Raw genomic sequence first — 14,762 nt, 5'->3', positions numbered from 1 at the left:
TTGAATGCAGTGGGGGGGAGTCAATAAGGTCTTGTTTAAAAGGGAATGCTATGGGTATGGGTAATATGTTTAGAAAGGCTCTCTTGGCTGCAGAGAGGAGAGGGGATTCTTAAAGAAATGATGCCGTATCAAAGAAGGCTCCACAGTGACTTGAGACAGAGGTAACTGTGTATCCTGAGTGAGAGGATAACTGGGGTGAATAGGGAGAACTAGGAAATTGCTATACATTTAGCAGATACATAATTTTTATAAACCTGGCATTAAATTATTTCCAAGATGGTGTAATGGAGTGAATGATTCCCCTCAAAGATGTCTACATTCTCATTCCTAGAACTTGTGAATGTATTCTTTCATATTCCAAAAAGACTAGAGATCTAGTTAAGCAAGATACAGAGATGAGAATAATATCCTGGATTACCCAGGTCGGACCAATGTAATCACAGGTGTGCTTTGAAGAGATAGAGGGAGGGAAGCAAGAAAGACAAGAATGGAAAGATTTTCACTGCTGGCTAAAAGATGAAGGAAGGGACCCGGGAGTCCAGGAAAGGCACCTCTGCCCATTAGAAAAGGTGATGGAACATCCCCGGCCTAGAGAAATTCTCCTAGAACATTTATGAAGTTAAGAAAGTAGAGTGTGCTACAAATAGAAGCTATTCTTAAAGTTCACGGGGAAGAGAAAGACAGTGGGTGGACCTTAGCTTGAGCAAAGAGGTATGCATGTGTTTGTTTTTATAAAGAATTACATTAAATACTGTATGTAAAGTATTTGGTGTGGTCTCTGATGCCCAATAAATACTTGCCAAGGCTCTTTCTGTGTGTTCCATTTCTTCTTTCTCACGGTAGCCAGAGGTTCCTTCTTCCCCAGTGTGTAACAGTTGTGACCTCCCTTCTTTATCCTCTCATATATGTGTTAAATAATGCTGCTTCAGATGCTGGGTCACCTATGTTACCCAATTTCTATTATTCTATTTCTGGCTATTATACATGAGGCTGCTATGAACATTAGCGGAGCATGTGTTCTTATTGCATGTTGGAGCATCTTCTGGGTATATGCCCAGGAGTGGTATAGCTGGGTCCTCCGGTAGTGCTATGTCTAATATTCTGAGGAAATGCCAAACTGATTTCCAGAGTGGTTGTACCGGTTTGCAATCCCACCAACAATGGAGGAGTGTCCCTCTTTCTTCACATCCTCGCCAGCATCTGCTGTCCCCTGAGTTTTTGATCTTAGCCATTCTGATTAGTGTGAGTTTGGATCTCAGGGTTGTTTTGATTTGCATTTCCCTGATGACTAAGGATGTTGAACATTTCTTTAGGTGCTTCACAGCCATTCAGGATTCCTCCATTGATAACTCTTTGTTTAGCTCTGTACCACATTTTTAATAGGGTTATTTGTTTCTCTGGAGTCTAACTTCTTGAGTTCTTTCTATATATTGGACATTAGCCCTCTATTGGATATAGGATTGGTAAATATCTTTTCCCAATCTGTTGGTTGCTGTTTTGTCCTATTGACAGAGTCCTTTGCCTTACAGAAGCTCTGCGATTTTATGAGGCCCCATTTGTCAATTCTTGATCTTAGAGCATAAGCTATTGGTGTTCTGTTCAGGAAAGTTTCCCCTGTACTCATGTGCTCGAGGCTCTTCCCCACTTTCTTTTCTGTTAGTTTCTGTGTCTCTGGTTTTGTGTGGAGGTCCTTGATCCACTTGGACTTGAGCTTTGAACAAGGAGATAAGAATGGATTGATTTGTATTCTTCTACATGCTAATTGCCAGTTGAACCAGCAACATGCTGTCTTTTTTCCACTAGATGGTTTTAGCCCCTTTGTCAAAGATCAAGTAACCATAGGTGTGTGGGTTCATTTCTGGGTCTTCAATTCTATTCCATTGATTTACCTGCCTGTCACTGTACCAATACTGTGCAGTTTTTATCACAATTGCTCGGTAGTATAGCTTGAGGTCAGCGATGGTGATTCCACCAAAAGTTCTTTTATTGTTGAAAATAGTTTTCGTTGTCCTAGATTTTTTTTTGTTATTCCAGATGAATTTGGAAATTGCTCTTTCTAACTCTATGAAGAATTGAGTTGGAATTTTGATGAGGATTCCATTTAATATGTAGGTTGCTTTCAGAAAGATGTCCATTTTTACTATATTAATCCTGCCAATCCATGAGCATTGGAGATATTTTATCTTCTGAGATCTTCGATTTCTTTCTTCAGAGACTTGAAGTTCTTGTCATACAGATCTTTCACTTGCCTAGTTAGAGTCACATCAAAGTATTTTATATTATTTGTGACTATTGTGAAGGGTGTTGTTTCCCTAATTTCTTTCTCAGCCTGTTTATCCTTTGAGTACAGTCTGTTTATCCTTTGAATAGAGGAAGGCCACTGACATGAAGCTCAAGAAGAAGGAACACCAAAATGTGGATACTTTGGTCCTTCTTAGAAAGGGGAACAAAATGGCCCATGGAAAGAGTTACAGAGACAAAATATGAAAAAAAGAGACTGAAGGAAAGGCCATCCAGAGACTGTCCCACCTGGGGAGCCATTCCATATACAGTCACCAAACCCAGACACTATTGTGGATGCCAACAAGTGCTTACTGACAGAAGCCTGGTATAGCTGTCTTTTGAGAGGCTCCACCAGTGCCTGACAAATACAGAGACGGATGCTCACAGCCTGCCATTGGACTGAGCACAGGATCCCCAGTGGAAGAGCTAGAGAAAGAACCCAAGGAGCTAAAGAGGTTTGTAGCCCCATAGGAGGAACAACAATTTGAACCAAACAGTACCCCTAGAGTTCCCAGGGACTAAACCACCAACCAAAGAGTACACAGGGAGGGACCCATGGCTCCAGCTGCATATGTAGTAGAGGATGGCCTTGTTTGTCATCAATGGGAGGAGAGGCCCTTGGTCCTGTGAAGGCTCTGTGTCCCAGTGTAGGGGAATGCCAGGGCCAGGAAGCAGGAGTGGGTGGGTTAGTGAGCAGGGGGAGGGGGTATGGGAAAGTGTGTTTTCGGAGGGGAAACGAGGAAAGAGGATAACATTTGAAATGTAAACGAAGAATATATCTAACTTTTAAAAAAGAAAGAAAGAAAAGATATTCATTAAAAAAGAGAGAGATTTTTCTGGTTATGTGTGCTCATCTGATAGACTGGAACAGGCCCCTTTAGATAGTTCTTAAAGCTGCGATCAGTGGGGTTTGCATGAAGCCCCAGTCTGAGGCACAGGCTAACAGCAGAAGCCACACAGAAGTATAGTGTTTTCCAGTGATGAAAACAGGGAGAAAAAGTCCAACCATGCATGAGCAATGCCCATTAATATCCCATTGGTTAAGAAAGCTGCCTAGCTCATCTCAGTGCCAAGAGGTGTAGAAGTATATTTTGTTACCATGAGCCACAGCAGGGGAACAGATAGACATTGCTCCCGGGGAATATACATTGGAAACAATAACTTAACCAATTATACTATCAATCTTCCTGCAATGGAAAAGAAAAAACTAGCCATTATTTCTGAACTCATCTTCTCCAAAATCCACACTCATAGCAGTAAAAACCAGGACCTATGTCGTTTTATTAATTAAAAAGAATTTTTTACTCTTTTTGTATAGATCTCTGTGATTGGTATTTGTGTATGTGTGTATGCAGAGGCACATGTGTGCAGAGGCCAACGATGATATCAGGCATCTTCTTTGTTTGCTCCCATGTGACTCACTGAGGCAGGGTCTCTCAGTTGAACCCAGAGCTCACTAATACAGGCTAGTCTAGGTAGGCAGCTTGTTCTGGGGGATTTCTTGCCTCTTCCCTCTGAGTATTGCAGGTGGGTTGCCACATCCACCCAGCATTTATGTGGGTTCTGGGGAATCTAAACTCTTGTTCTCATGCTTGCTTGACAAGTGATTTACCCGCTGATTCATCTTTCCTGCTCGCCTTGATCTACCTTTTTAATTGGTTCTAGCTCAATAATCTGGAATCGAGTTTATATGTATCATTAACCCTCTCAAATCCTTATTAAGCACCATAAGCACATGGGTATTAGAGTCCAAACCTTGTTACCAGATTCTCGGGAATAATTTAATAACAACTTTTTAAAGTAACCATGGAGTCACAAACCAAGAGCAATCCCTTATCACTGTAGGAGGACTGGACACAAGGCTTAAGACTGAACACTTGGTCTCCAGTGGGCCTGAACCTGGTGAATCTGCCACCGTCTGCCATCCCAGAGCTTCAGTGATAATACAGCAACTCAGATTTCAGTTCTCCAAACCGTCTTCTGAACTGCTCATCTCCCTTGCTTCCCAGGCGATCGCCCATATCATTCTCTGTGTCATAGATGATGATGTGTGTGTGACTAGTGTTCTGTTCCATTCCAGCGGAATGGAAGCTTCTATTCTTTTTCCTCTTTTCCTCAGTCTTTTTTTTTTTAATTATATGTGAGTACACTGTAGCTGTCTTAAGACACACCAGAAAAGGGCGTCAGATCCCGTCACGGATGATTGTGAGCCACCATGTGGTTGCTGGGATTTGAACTCCGGAACTTTGGAAGAGCAGTCGGGTGCTCTTACCCACTGAGCCATCTCACCAGCCCTTTTCCTCAGTCTTTATGTGGTATCTGACGTATAACAGAAGCCTAATTAATGCGTTGAACTTACAAAATTAATAGATATACAACCATCACTGGAAAAAGGCAGAGGTAGCCCACAACCTACTCCATAATCCGTGGATCTCTGAAAATGGAGAGTAATTGTGGGCGGTTTTGTAAAAAGCATATGTTAAGATGCACATACCTAGTGAATAGGGTAGGAGGGAATTAAGATAGTTTAACCATCTGTGTTTTGTTCCTCATTGGACTGATGAGTGATTGGCTCCTGATGAAAAGGTATTTCTCCACCTGATGACGAACACAGCCACAGGCAGCCTGCAGCCACGGTGAGAAGAAATCTCCATAGCCCTCACCCAGAGTGGGCTCCTAACAGTGTGGGGGCCTTGCATGGAGTGGGCACCCAGCCAAGACCACATATGTTGTAACCTGTCAACACTATGAACAGGTTCAGGCAACAGGAGGATCTGCCATGGACTCTTGAGGCCCAGAGCAGAGGTTGTACTGTGTTTACGGTGCTGCAGTTGAAAGAAGGCACTGGAACACAGAGACCTTCCAGATCTCCACTCTTCATGTCAGACAGGTAAGACTTCTGTGAAACTCTACACCCAGAGACTGCCCAGGTGTTTGAGACACGCAGGGTGTCTATAGGTCTGCCGCTGCATCTGGAGCAAGTTGCTTAACATCCTTAAGCCTGGGTTTTAAAATAGAGTTGATAATCCTTTCATCATGGGCAGGATTAAATGGGATTACATGCGTAAAACATGAGTGTGGTGTTTGGCTCCAGCAAATGTGTCTTCCTTCTGTTTCCAACTTTACCTCTTAGTATACTCTCTAATGAAAGATTGACTCTGTACATCTCTACTAACAAACACATCCTTCTCCATCTATATAAAAATACAGATGGTCAGAAAGAATTTTCTCTCAGTTATCAAGGGCTAAGGTGAGAGTACTGAACTTCCATTCAGGTAAGTAAGTCTATTAACAAAAGACTACAAAAGCATCTTTCCCATAAGATAGTCTAACATACTGATTTCTGCACTGTACTAGGATCGTATCATCTGACCAAATTATCTATCAACTTTGCGCCCAGTCTCTGAGCCAGATCCTCTTGGGTGCCTTAGCATATGGAAAAGAAAAAGGCTCCTAGGCCACTGAGGAAATAGGTCTGGAAATGAATAGTTAAATCCCTCACAAGGAAATATCAGAAAAGGAAGGTCTGCACGTGCAGTTATGAAATTTATGTCACTTCCTACAGTTTATTTTTGAATAACAAATTAGCTTAGGTGATCTCAAGGCTCACTCACTGTAGTATTGGCACATTTACTATTGAGCCATTACTCTTTTCCCTCTTCTCCATGTATATGTTTGTGCACACACCTACACATACAGGCATCTACACACTCACCAGAGCTGCTTATAAGTTCACAGGCTAAATTTATTTTCTCAACTAGGGGTAATAGTATTAACCAAGAGACACTAACAAAAGTTGGGGACATTACAGGTTGTCACAACTTGGAGTTGCTCCTGGCAGTTGGTGTATAGAGGCTAGGAAGACCACTAAATGCTTTATATCACATGCTATCAGACAGAACAGGTTGTTTTTCAGCATAACCTGTTAACAGTGAGAAGACTGAAAACGATCTACTCTTAACCCACTAAAACTTCCATAGTGTACTCACACATGCGCGTGCGCACGCATGCACACGCGCGCGCGCACACACACACATCACATCACTTCACTGCTATGGCCAGACCCAAGGACAATGTCATTTTCCCAACCTGAGGAAGTCTGCTCACAAGTTCCCAGTTCTGGCTAGTACTCTTCTTCTAGAAAGCATGTTCAAAGGTTCTGATAATTATATTCTGAACAAACTTTTAAGAAGCCAGTGTTTTGCTGTGCACACTTTTGTTCAGAGATTATTGCAAAATCCCATCCTGCTAATGGGGAAGCAGAGATTCAGAGAAGTGGTCTGTTGACGTTACACAGCTAGTTGTGAAGAGTCAGTGTTCAGGCACAAGTTCTGCTGAGATGGGCTCAGGTACCTTTTGAATGGCCACCAACACTTTATCTTCTTTGGGATGGTCATTTTTTTTCAAACATAAATACACACACATGCATACCACATGTGTGGTAAATGGGAAAAGAAAGAAAAGAATCATGAACTAAATAATTGATCAAAAGACCATTATTGATTGGGGGAGTCTTGTTTAAATGCCCTTAATGTTTTATAAAATAGGATATAAAATTATTATATTTGCAGGGTGTGGAAAAGTAATAAGTAACAAAGTTGTATATTCTAGAATAAGTCTGAGGTACCCTGGCCTGTGGACACAAGAGAGGGTATATAATCATTTTTGTCTGCTGTAAACTTTCTTAGAATCTTTATTATGCCATGCGGAGCTTCTTAGAAATTTCCAGGATATGACGTATAAAGCTTTCCAAACCCCTTCAACACCTTTATCCCGAGCAAACTCTGGCTAATGTTCTGCAGAACTGCTCAAAAATCACAGAGGCTGAAGAATGGCATGTACTGGCTTCACTTCAGTGTCCTGGGATTGTCCAACCCCCACCTACACCTGTTAGCAAGTCTTCTTTCTTAGCAAGGACAGCTAGCTTTATACTCTTTGACCTTCAAGTCATCCTCTCTGGCTATCTCCAATGCAGAAGAATTCAGTCCAAGTGACAGCTGTTTTGATTGACAACCCCTGTGTATTAAAAGTCCATGTATAATGTGAAGAGCCCAAGACTATCTCTGTGGGAAAATAAAATTGAATTGAATTGATCTGGGTCTTGATTCTTGTGAATCAAATCTTATTCAACTCTTACCTGGACACTGGCCAGGCTAAGCTATTAGTAAACAGCTGTCAAAGGATAGAGACCAACACACAGTCGGTACTCCATAAACAGTGACTAATTTTCCTCTTCTAGGATATAAAGTATAAAATTACCTAAATATGTACAGTGCAGTTCAGGAACTCACCATGCAGAAGTTAACTGCAAACATCCCCTGATGTTGCTGGTTCCTGGGTGTCAGCAAGCCAGTCTGTTTTATGAACTTCAGGATCTTGTGCAAAGCATTCCAGTACTTTTAGCCCTCGGATTTCTTAGAAGTTTCACTGACCACAATCTTCTTTACACCAAGTCACGTTCCTTGGTAAAATGATTCAGAATAATTCTTCTCTTTTTTAACAAGTTAATGGCCAATTAGGAGAAAAGATCCAGGGTCATAGTGAGGAAGTCACTATGTCGTTTAAACATCTTAAGAAAACCACATTTAGTTTCTAAAAGCTTTGACTTTCTTCACATTACGGGTGGGGTTGGGGGGGGAGGGGTATGTTTGGAAACTGCCCTATGTGCACATTTCGATATCAAAGATCTCACTCCACGAAAGCCATGCAATGCCTTCCACATAAAAGAGAGCACCATACAATGGCCCCTCTGGGCTTCTGCCTTTTGCCATCATCCACCCGTGTAACTCGACATTAGAATCTCTGCCTCCACTGCTCTGTCCCTGGCTGTAGGGCAGAAAGCTGAATCATTTCCACTTCCTCACATCAGCATTCAGGAAGATAGCACCCAACTTGCCTGACTCTTGATGTCTTCTCTGGGAAGTGAAGCAAATGAGAAATGCTACAGCTGGCGATATTTGGCCAATTGTCTAGGTGCAGCTTGTAGAAAATATGAGAGAAAGAAAATATAAAATTTCTTTCAAGAGTTTGGATCTTCTTAGTGTCTCTGGGACTTGAGAGCCCCTGGAATTTCACTTCCTGTCTCTCTGGTTCTGTCAGAGAAGCAATATTCAAAGACAAAAGGCTCTCGGGGAAACAGGTTTTGACTCATGTATACATCCTGCCACTTCCCAGGAACATCTAGAGCGAACCTGATCATAATCAGAAGAGCACATTCAAAACATCAGTTCTTCACTACTTCCAGTCTGGTAGGAGAGGAGGAATGTAGGAAGGGTCTTAAAATATACTACGAAATTAACCTTTCGACAGCACGTGTAATAAATAGACAGAGATAGAAATTTCTTAAGGGTATTTGAAAGTCTGGGTAGGTGTAGATGTTTGAGACATTCTATAGAAACAGCTATTATTTAATTCTAAACAGAAGAACATAGCAAAAGCTTATTTCCTACTTAAGCAACGATCAGTTCTGATGTTTCTAGCCAGAAAACCCTGCTGGTGGCTTCTCATTACACAATGACTGTAGCCTGGGCCAAATCAGAAGTTCCCTAGAAACTCAGAATTCCTCTGGGTCTTCAGTGCATCTCCTTCACAATGACTAACTGCACAGAAGAGAAATCTCCCGAGAGATTTTAGAAGTTAGCCAAGAACGGCTTTACATCACCACTGTCCTCAGTGCACCAGCCAAAGGCTGTCTCACACGGCTTCACTGAACTACCAAGGAGGTAGTTTCTCTGTATTCTTGGGGGCTTTATACACTCCTGGTGTTTATGACTATAGTAGGGTCAATCAAGGAGCCAGAGAAAGGCATTTCACAAGAAAGGCATGGGAGCTCGCTTTGTAAATGCAGAGCCCTTCAAGAAGATCCTATCTAGAAATAAGGGAGGGAATAAAAGCAGAGCTAAGATTTTCTGAGAAATAGTTAAGTTCACCAGAGGCACGGGCTGGGAAGTTCCACTAAGGCCAGCTCTTGCCTAAAGAGTAAACACACATAGCCTCTAGTCACCCCAAAGCATCATGAGATCTATTATAAACACAAGCTGCTCTTTCCCTTTTGTTTATATACCCTATGTTTGTCCATAAACCTGGGGGGGTGCAATGACTTAAAGATTTTTAGGGGATCACAGGACTTAATCCTCAATGCAGGTCTAACCATGTATATGAATGTCATATTGTCTGCTGTCTGGGATTCAAAATATAAAGTACCCAGGTCATGTGTCAGAAGTACAAGTGGGTGGCACATAGATCTTCAATGTTGTGTGTTTTGTGACCAGTAAGTCGTTGTCTGAGACAGAAGTCAGGGGCCCTTCAGAACTCACACTTCAGAGGAAAATGCAAATCATAGCCAATGTGTCCTCTCACTCATTCTGTAGGGTTTGAGGTCAGATAGGCTCAATGCCTCTAACTCATAGTTTTCAAGAAGCATACACATTTTAATTTAAATCATTACTGACTAATATCTCTTAACAATACAAGTTTATAATAAATAGTAAACTTTATATAATATAGAAGAGTACCAAAAATGTAGACAAAATTTCACCAGTCCAAAATAAAAATTAGCATTGAACAAATTTTTCCAGCTTTCTCTTCATGCAAATACAATAAAAGAAAGAGAGAGGACATAGAGAGGGAATAGAGGTAAAGAAGTGTGATCTCTGCCAAGTAATACACTGGGTGAGTTTGCTATCCTAGCTCATCCTCTTCTCTTTCTTTATCTATTGGCTACAGCGAAACACAAAAGTTTCTTTAACCCTCTCATTCCTTCCAGGATATGCTGCCCCAGAGCCACCCCCCAGACCCAGAGCAACAAGACCAATGGATCATGGACTGAAACGTCGGTAAAGAGGTGATAAGGAGGGGACTGTATTACCTGGTAACTATAATTAACATCTTGGCATAGCATCTTTATGAACTTGGATACTTTTACTAAGAACGATAATATGCACTGAGAATTTAAAAAGCTTCAAGGAAGTCCCTACATGTTAATGAGATTTGCCTTCACCTAAAATTCCCACTGGGGTCCTTGGGCCCTTGGCCACTTCTCAGTTTGTTGAAATTTCTTCCTTGATCAAACATTTACTGGGGGCCTACCACACGCCAAAGCACTTAGCTCCAAGGAGTTAAGAATGAAAAAGGCTGACATGGTCCCCATCTCCATGGTGATAACTCACATAGGTAGTCTCTGGAGGTAGAGTTCTCTTTTCCAGGGATTCTGCTTTCTTGGTTAGAGTTAAGGTCCGAGGAACTGCAGACCTATCAACTCTTCAGGTTACTCAAATTCACTATCGACCTTAAGAATCACTGTGGAGTAAAGCTTTGCTGTCACAAAAAGATGGGAAAAAGTTGTAGCAGGTGTAGACAACTCCTCCCAAGTCAGAAATCTAAAGATCAGGTAAAGACCCAGGCTGAGGGAGCTGGAAATGGCCTACTGTGGTTTGGGTAAATACCCCCAAAGCCCACATAGTAAAAGTTTGGGCACCTGCCTGTGGTATTTAGACTGGACCATGGTAGAACCTTTAAGAGATGGGCCCGAGTTGGGCATTTTGTGCCATGACTGAAGCAGGTAGAGGCAGGAAGATTGGAATATCAAGCACAGCTTCAGCTACATATAGATTGGCCAGCCTGAGATACAGAGACCCTCTTTTATCAAATAGTAAGATTGATAAGCAATAATACAGAGTATAGTAGAAAGAAGTGAGATCTCTGCCAAGTAATAACACTGGGTGGGTGAGTTTGCTACCCTAGCTCGCCCTCTTCTCTTTCTTTATCTATTGGCTACAGCAAAACATGAAAGTTTCTTTAACCTTCTTGTTCCTTCCAGGATATGCTGCCCCAGAGCCACCCCCAGACCCAGAGCAATAAGACCAATAAATCATGGACTAAAAGTTCTAAACTAAAAGATAAACTTTTCCTCTTTCTGTGCTATTATCCCAGGTATTTTGTTACAATAATAGATAGTAATAGGTAGCTCTACTGATATGAACCTTATGGACAATCCTATGGTGTAATTATGAATCAGTCCTTATTCCTGTGGAGATAGAATTGACCACTGAAAGTGAAGACCTTCCCTTCACAGAAAGCATCGTCATCATCACAGGAGATGATGTTTCACATCCTTTGGCTAATCTCTTGGATATGTTTTCATGAATTTTGATACAAGAATGTTAAGCCTTACTTTTATGATTATCCTCCACCAATGACTCTTTTGTGCCCTGGGAAATGTCATTGGGACTTAGATTCATTAGTACAAACATTTCCAGAGACATGGTGAACCCCTGAGGATTAAGGTTGACTTCCAGTAAGAAGCCGAGTCCTCAGTTTGAAATATAAACAATTTTAAGAAATAGATTCTTCTCTCATTCAATACATCCAGACCACAGTTTCTTCTCCCTCCATTTTCCCATCCCCCATCCCCACCATACACACACACACACACACACACACACACTTCCCCTTGCCTTTGGATCTACTCTCCCTCCATCTCCCTTCAGAAAAGAGCAGGCCTCCAAGAGATAACAACAAAATGTAAGAACAAAACAAAATATAATAAGACAAGGCAAAAGCCCTCCGTTGAGGTTGGACAATGCAACCCAGCAGGAGGAAAAGAGTCCCAAGAGCAAGCAAGAGAGTCAGAGACACATATGCTCCCACAGGTAGGAGCCCCAGAAAAACACCAAGCCAGCAGTTACAAGATACACTCAGAAGACCTGGTGCAGAGCCCCTGCAGGCCCCAAGCTTGCCACTTCAGTCTCTGTGAAATATATAGCTTCAAAAAAAATTCCTGTTTCTCCCTGTTCAGTAGACTGAAATCTAAACTGACTATGCAGAAAAGACCTAAAAGAGTTCAGACAATTTCACCAACTAAGGGAACATAGCAATTGGAAGATATAGTATATGATAGATAGATAGATAGATAGATAGATAGATAGATAGATAGATAGATAGATACACAGATGGAGACTTTCAAACTTTCGGTTTGTTGGTAACAATCTTCTAGCTTTTTAAAGGTATGTGGGTATGCCATGGTTGCTCAGCACTTAGAGCCTAAGGAACTGAGGATAATCCCTGGAACTTGACTGGTGGACAGAAAACACCTGTTCTTGCAGGTTGTCCTCTGAGCTTCACTGTATACACACACCATGGTACCTATGCACCCCCCACACACACACAAAAATGGAAATACGTACATATAAACAAAATTATAAAATTTAGGTATGTGTTCCTTATTTTAATCAACATAATTTCACAAAATGGTAAACTGTAGAAGGCTACATAAACCTGTGATGGACAGTAACTTGTGTCATTTTAACAAATATGCTTGAGAATACTTGAGAGAATGAAACTTGATGGAAATTAACTTTTGTAAAATCTCTGTGAACTGTTAATAAGTATCACAACCCAGAACCATATTTCTGCACGAGCCCATAGTCTTTGCTGATGCATTTGGCTAGTGACATTTAGTGTCTCAACTTTACTGACAACATTGGAGGCTGAAAGAAACTTTCTTGTTTTTAGTCTCTGGGTAGAAAATGTTCGCAGCCTTAAATATGTTAAATTGGAAGCCTAATTAAGGTAAGATGGGAAAGAGAAAAACAATTCTTAGGAAAATCAGTTTAAAAACTCAGGAGATAGCTCAGTGGGTAAATTATTTGCTGTGTAAATATGAGGAGCTAACTTTGGGTTCCCTGCATCCACAGAAGAACCAGGCATGGTCACCATGCCTGTAACTCCTATAACTGCAGCACTTGGACAAGAGGGACAGATGGATCTCAGAGACTCACCAGACAGTCTGACCCAAACTGATGATATCCACCTTGGTCCCAATAAAATGATAGTTAGAATATGCACCCATGTTGACACCTATCTATCTATCTATCTATCTATCTATCTATCTATCTATCTACACAAAAATGAAATCAAAGAAATGAGATTTAAGATTCTAAAACCTTGGGTGGCTAATGACAGGGAATAAACAAAGTAGAATTGGATTCAACACACAGCATTAATTAGTGTTTATAACTTCAACTTATCATGGCAATTTTATGTTGAACCCATATATTCCAGTTTTTAAAGGTAAGAGGTATATAATTTAATTAAAATATTCTCCAGTTTTTAAATGTTAATATTTTACAATATTGGCTTCCATTATTGGTAAAAGTCAAGTTTTTTATACCCATGACTAGAGTATCCTGATACAGCAAATAAAAAAAGAGTACCCTACTGAATGACTTTGTTTGTTTGTTTGTTTGTTTGTTTGTTTGCTTGCTTGCTTGTTTAAATATATCACATTTATAATTTAGGGTATACTAATGTTCCAGGCAATATTTGAGACACACTTATAATTAAAGAAAAATTATAATGTATTTAAAATTTAAATGTAATGGGCATCCTGTATTTTACCAATGACCCAAAAGAAACCTAATGTTGCAATGCAGAGTTGGTACATTCTGGAATCACTGCACTGAAGAAAGCCTTGCTGACTGTCTGAGTCAACTCCATGGAGCGCTCAGAGGAAGTTTATGAACCTGAAGATGGAACAAACTCTTCCTGTCACTTCCCTGTGATGGTCTTAAGTCAATTTGATAAAAGCTGGAGATGCATCTGAAGGAATTATACAAAGATAAGACACTTTAGGGTGGATATTTGAAGTAGGAAATTAATTCACTAAGGGCCCTTGCAAAACTGTGCCTTTGGAACTGAATTCTGTAGTAAGATTTTTTGTCACATCAAGGGAAGCCACAAGGCAGAAGTTCATAGTCCTGATTACTAAAACTAAAATTGCTACTGTGTGTTGAAAACCTCTGTGTGTGTGTGTGTGTGTGTGTGTGTGTGTGTGTGTGTGTGTGTGAGTGTGTGTGCTCGTGTGCATGTGTGCATGCCTCTGTGTGTCTATCTATCATCTATATATCTCTATCTCTTTATATTTCCCTCTCCCTGTCTCTGTCCTGACCCTCCTGGAGGTTTTGACTCCCTCTCCCAGCTGCTAGTTGCTCTGTAAGGAAGAAGAAGAAGAACAAGAACAAGAACAAGAAGAACAAGAAGAAGAAGAGGAACAAGAAGAAGAAGAAGAAGAAGAAGAACAAGAAGAAGAAGAAGAAGAAGAAGAACAAGAAGAAGAAGAAGAAGAAGAAGAAGAAGAAGAAGAACAAGAAGAAGAAGAAGAAGAAGAAGAAGAAGAAGAAGAAGAAGAAGAAGGAGAAGAACAAGAACAAGAAGAAGAACAAGAAGAAGAACAAGAACAAGAAGAAGAAGAACAAGAAGAAGAAGAAGAACAAGAAGAAGAAGAACAAGAAGAAAAGAAGAACGAGGAGGAGGAAGAGGAAGAAATATTTCATTATACTTATGAAAAGACAAAAGATTAGCTCTTATACTTATCAAAGAATATTAATGGTTAGGTTTTCCATGTTTGCCAAATCTGAGACAAAGCTAACTCATCCAAAAATGAAAACTAAATATACTGTGCCATATTTTGAAAACTGTGC

At 40.7% G+C, this 14,762-nt stretch overlaps 1 protein-coding gene across 1 annotated transcript; it reads left to right on the top strand.

Moving 5' to 3' along the window:
* The first annotated feature begins 4,871 nt into the window (after positions 1–4,871).
* Positions 4,872–11,177, top strand: LOC147005741 (uncharacterized). The gene is made up of 4 exons (XM_085835237.1): positions 4,872–4,919; positions 5,039–5,173; positions 10,049–10,126; positions 11,102–11,177. Exons 1-4 carry the CDS (start codon positions 4,885–4,887, stop codon positions 11,175–11,177), a joined length of 324 nt encoding a protein of 107 aa, XP_085691363.1. The 5' UTR covers positions 4,872–4,884.
* The last annotated feature ends 3,585 nt before the right edge of the window (positions 11,178–14,762 follow it).

The sequence above is a fragment of the Mus caroli genome, unplaced genomic scaffold, assembly GCF_978045245.1.
Source record: "Mus caroli unplaced genomic scaffold, Mus_caroli_1 scaffold_2, whole genome shotgun sequence".
Classification (NCBI taxonomy): Eukaryota; Metazoa; Chordata; class Mammalia; order Rodentia; family Muridae; genus Mus; species Mus caroli.
The sequence above is the reverse complement of the archived record's forward strand: the minus strand, read 5'-3'. Positions and strand labels throughout refer to the sequence as shown.

What these genes read in the sequence shown, in the direction of transcription:
- LOC147005741 (XM_085835237.1), top strand. Translation starts at nt 4,885, where the DNA reads ATGACGAACACAGCCACAGGCAGCCTGCAGCCACG. An exon ending in ACAGGCAGCCTGCAGCCACG is followed by an intron (nt 4,920 to 5,038) that starts GTGAGAAGAAAT and finishes CACTATGAACAG; the next exon opens with GTTCAGGCAACAGGAGGATC. An exon ending in CCACTCTTCATGTCAGACAG is followed by an intron (nt 5,174 to 10,048) that starts GTAAGACTTCTG and finishes CATTCCTTCCAG; the next exon opens with GATATGCTGCCCCAGAGCCA.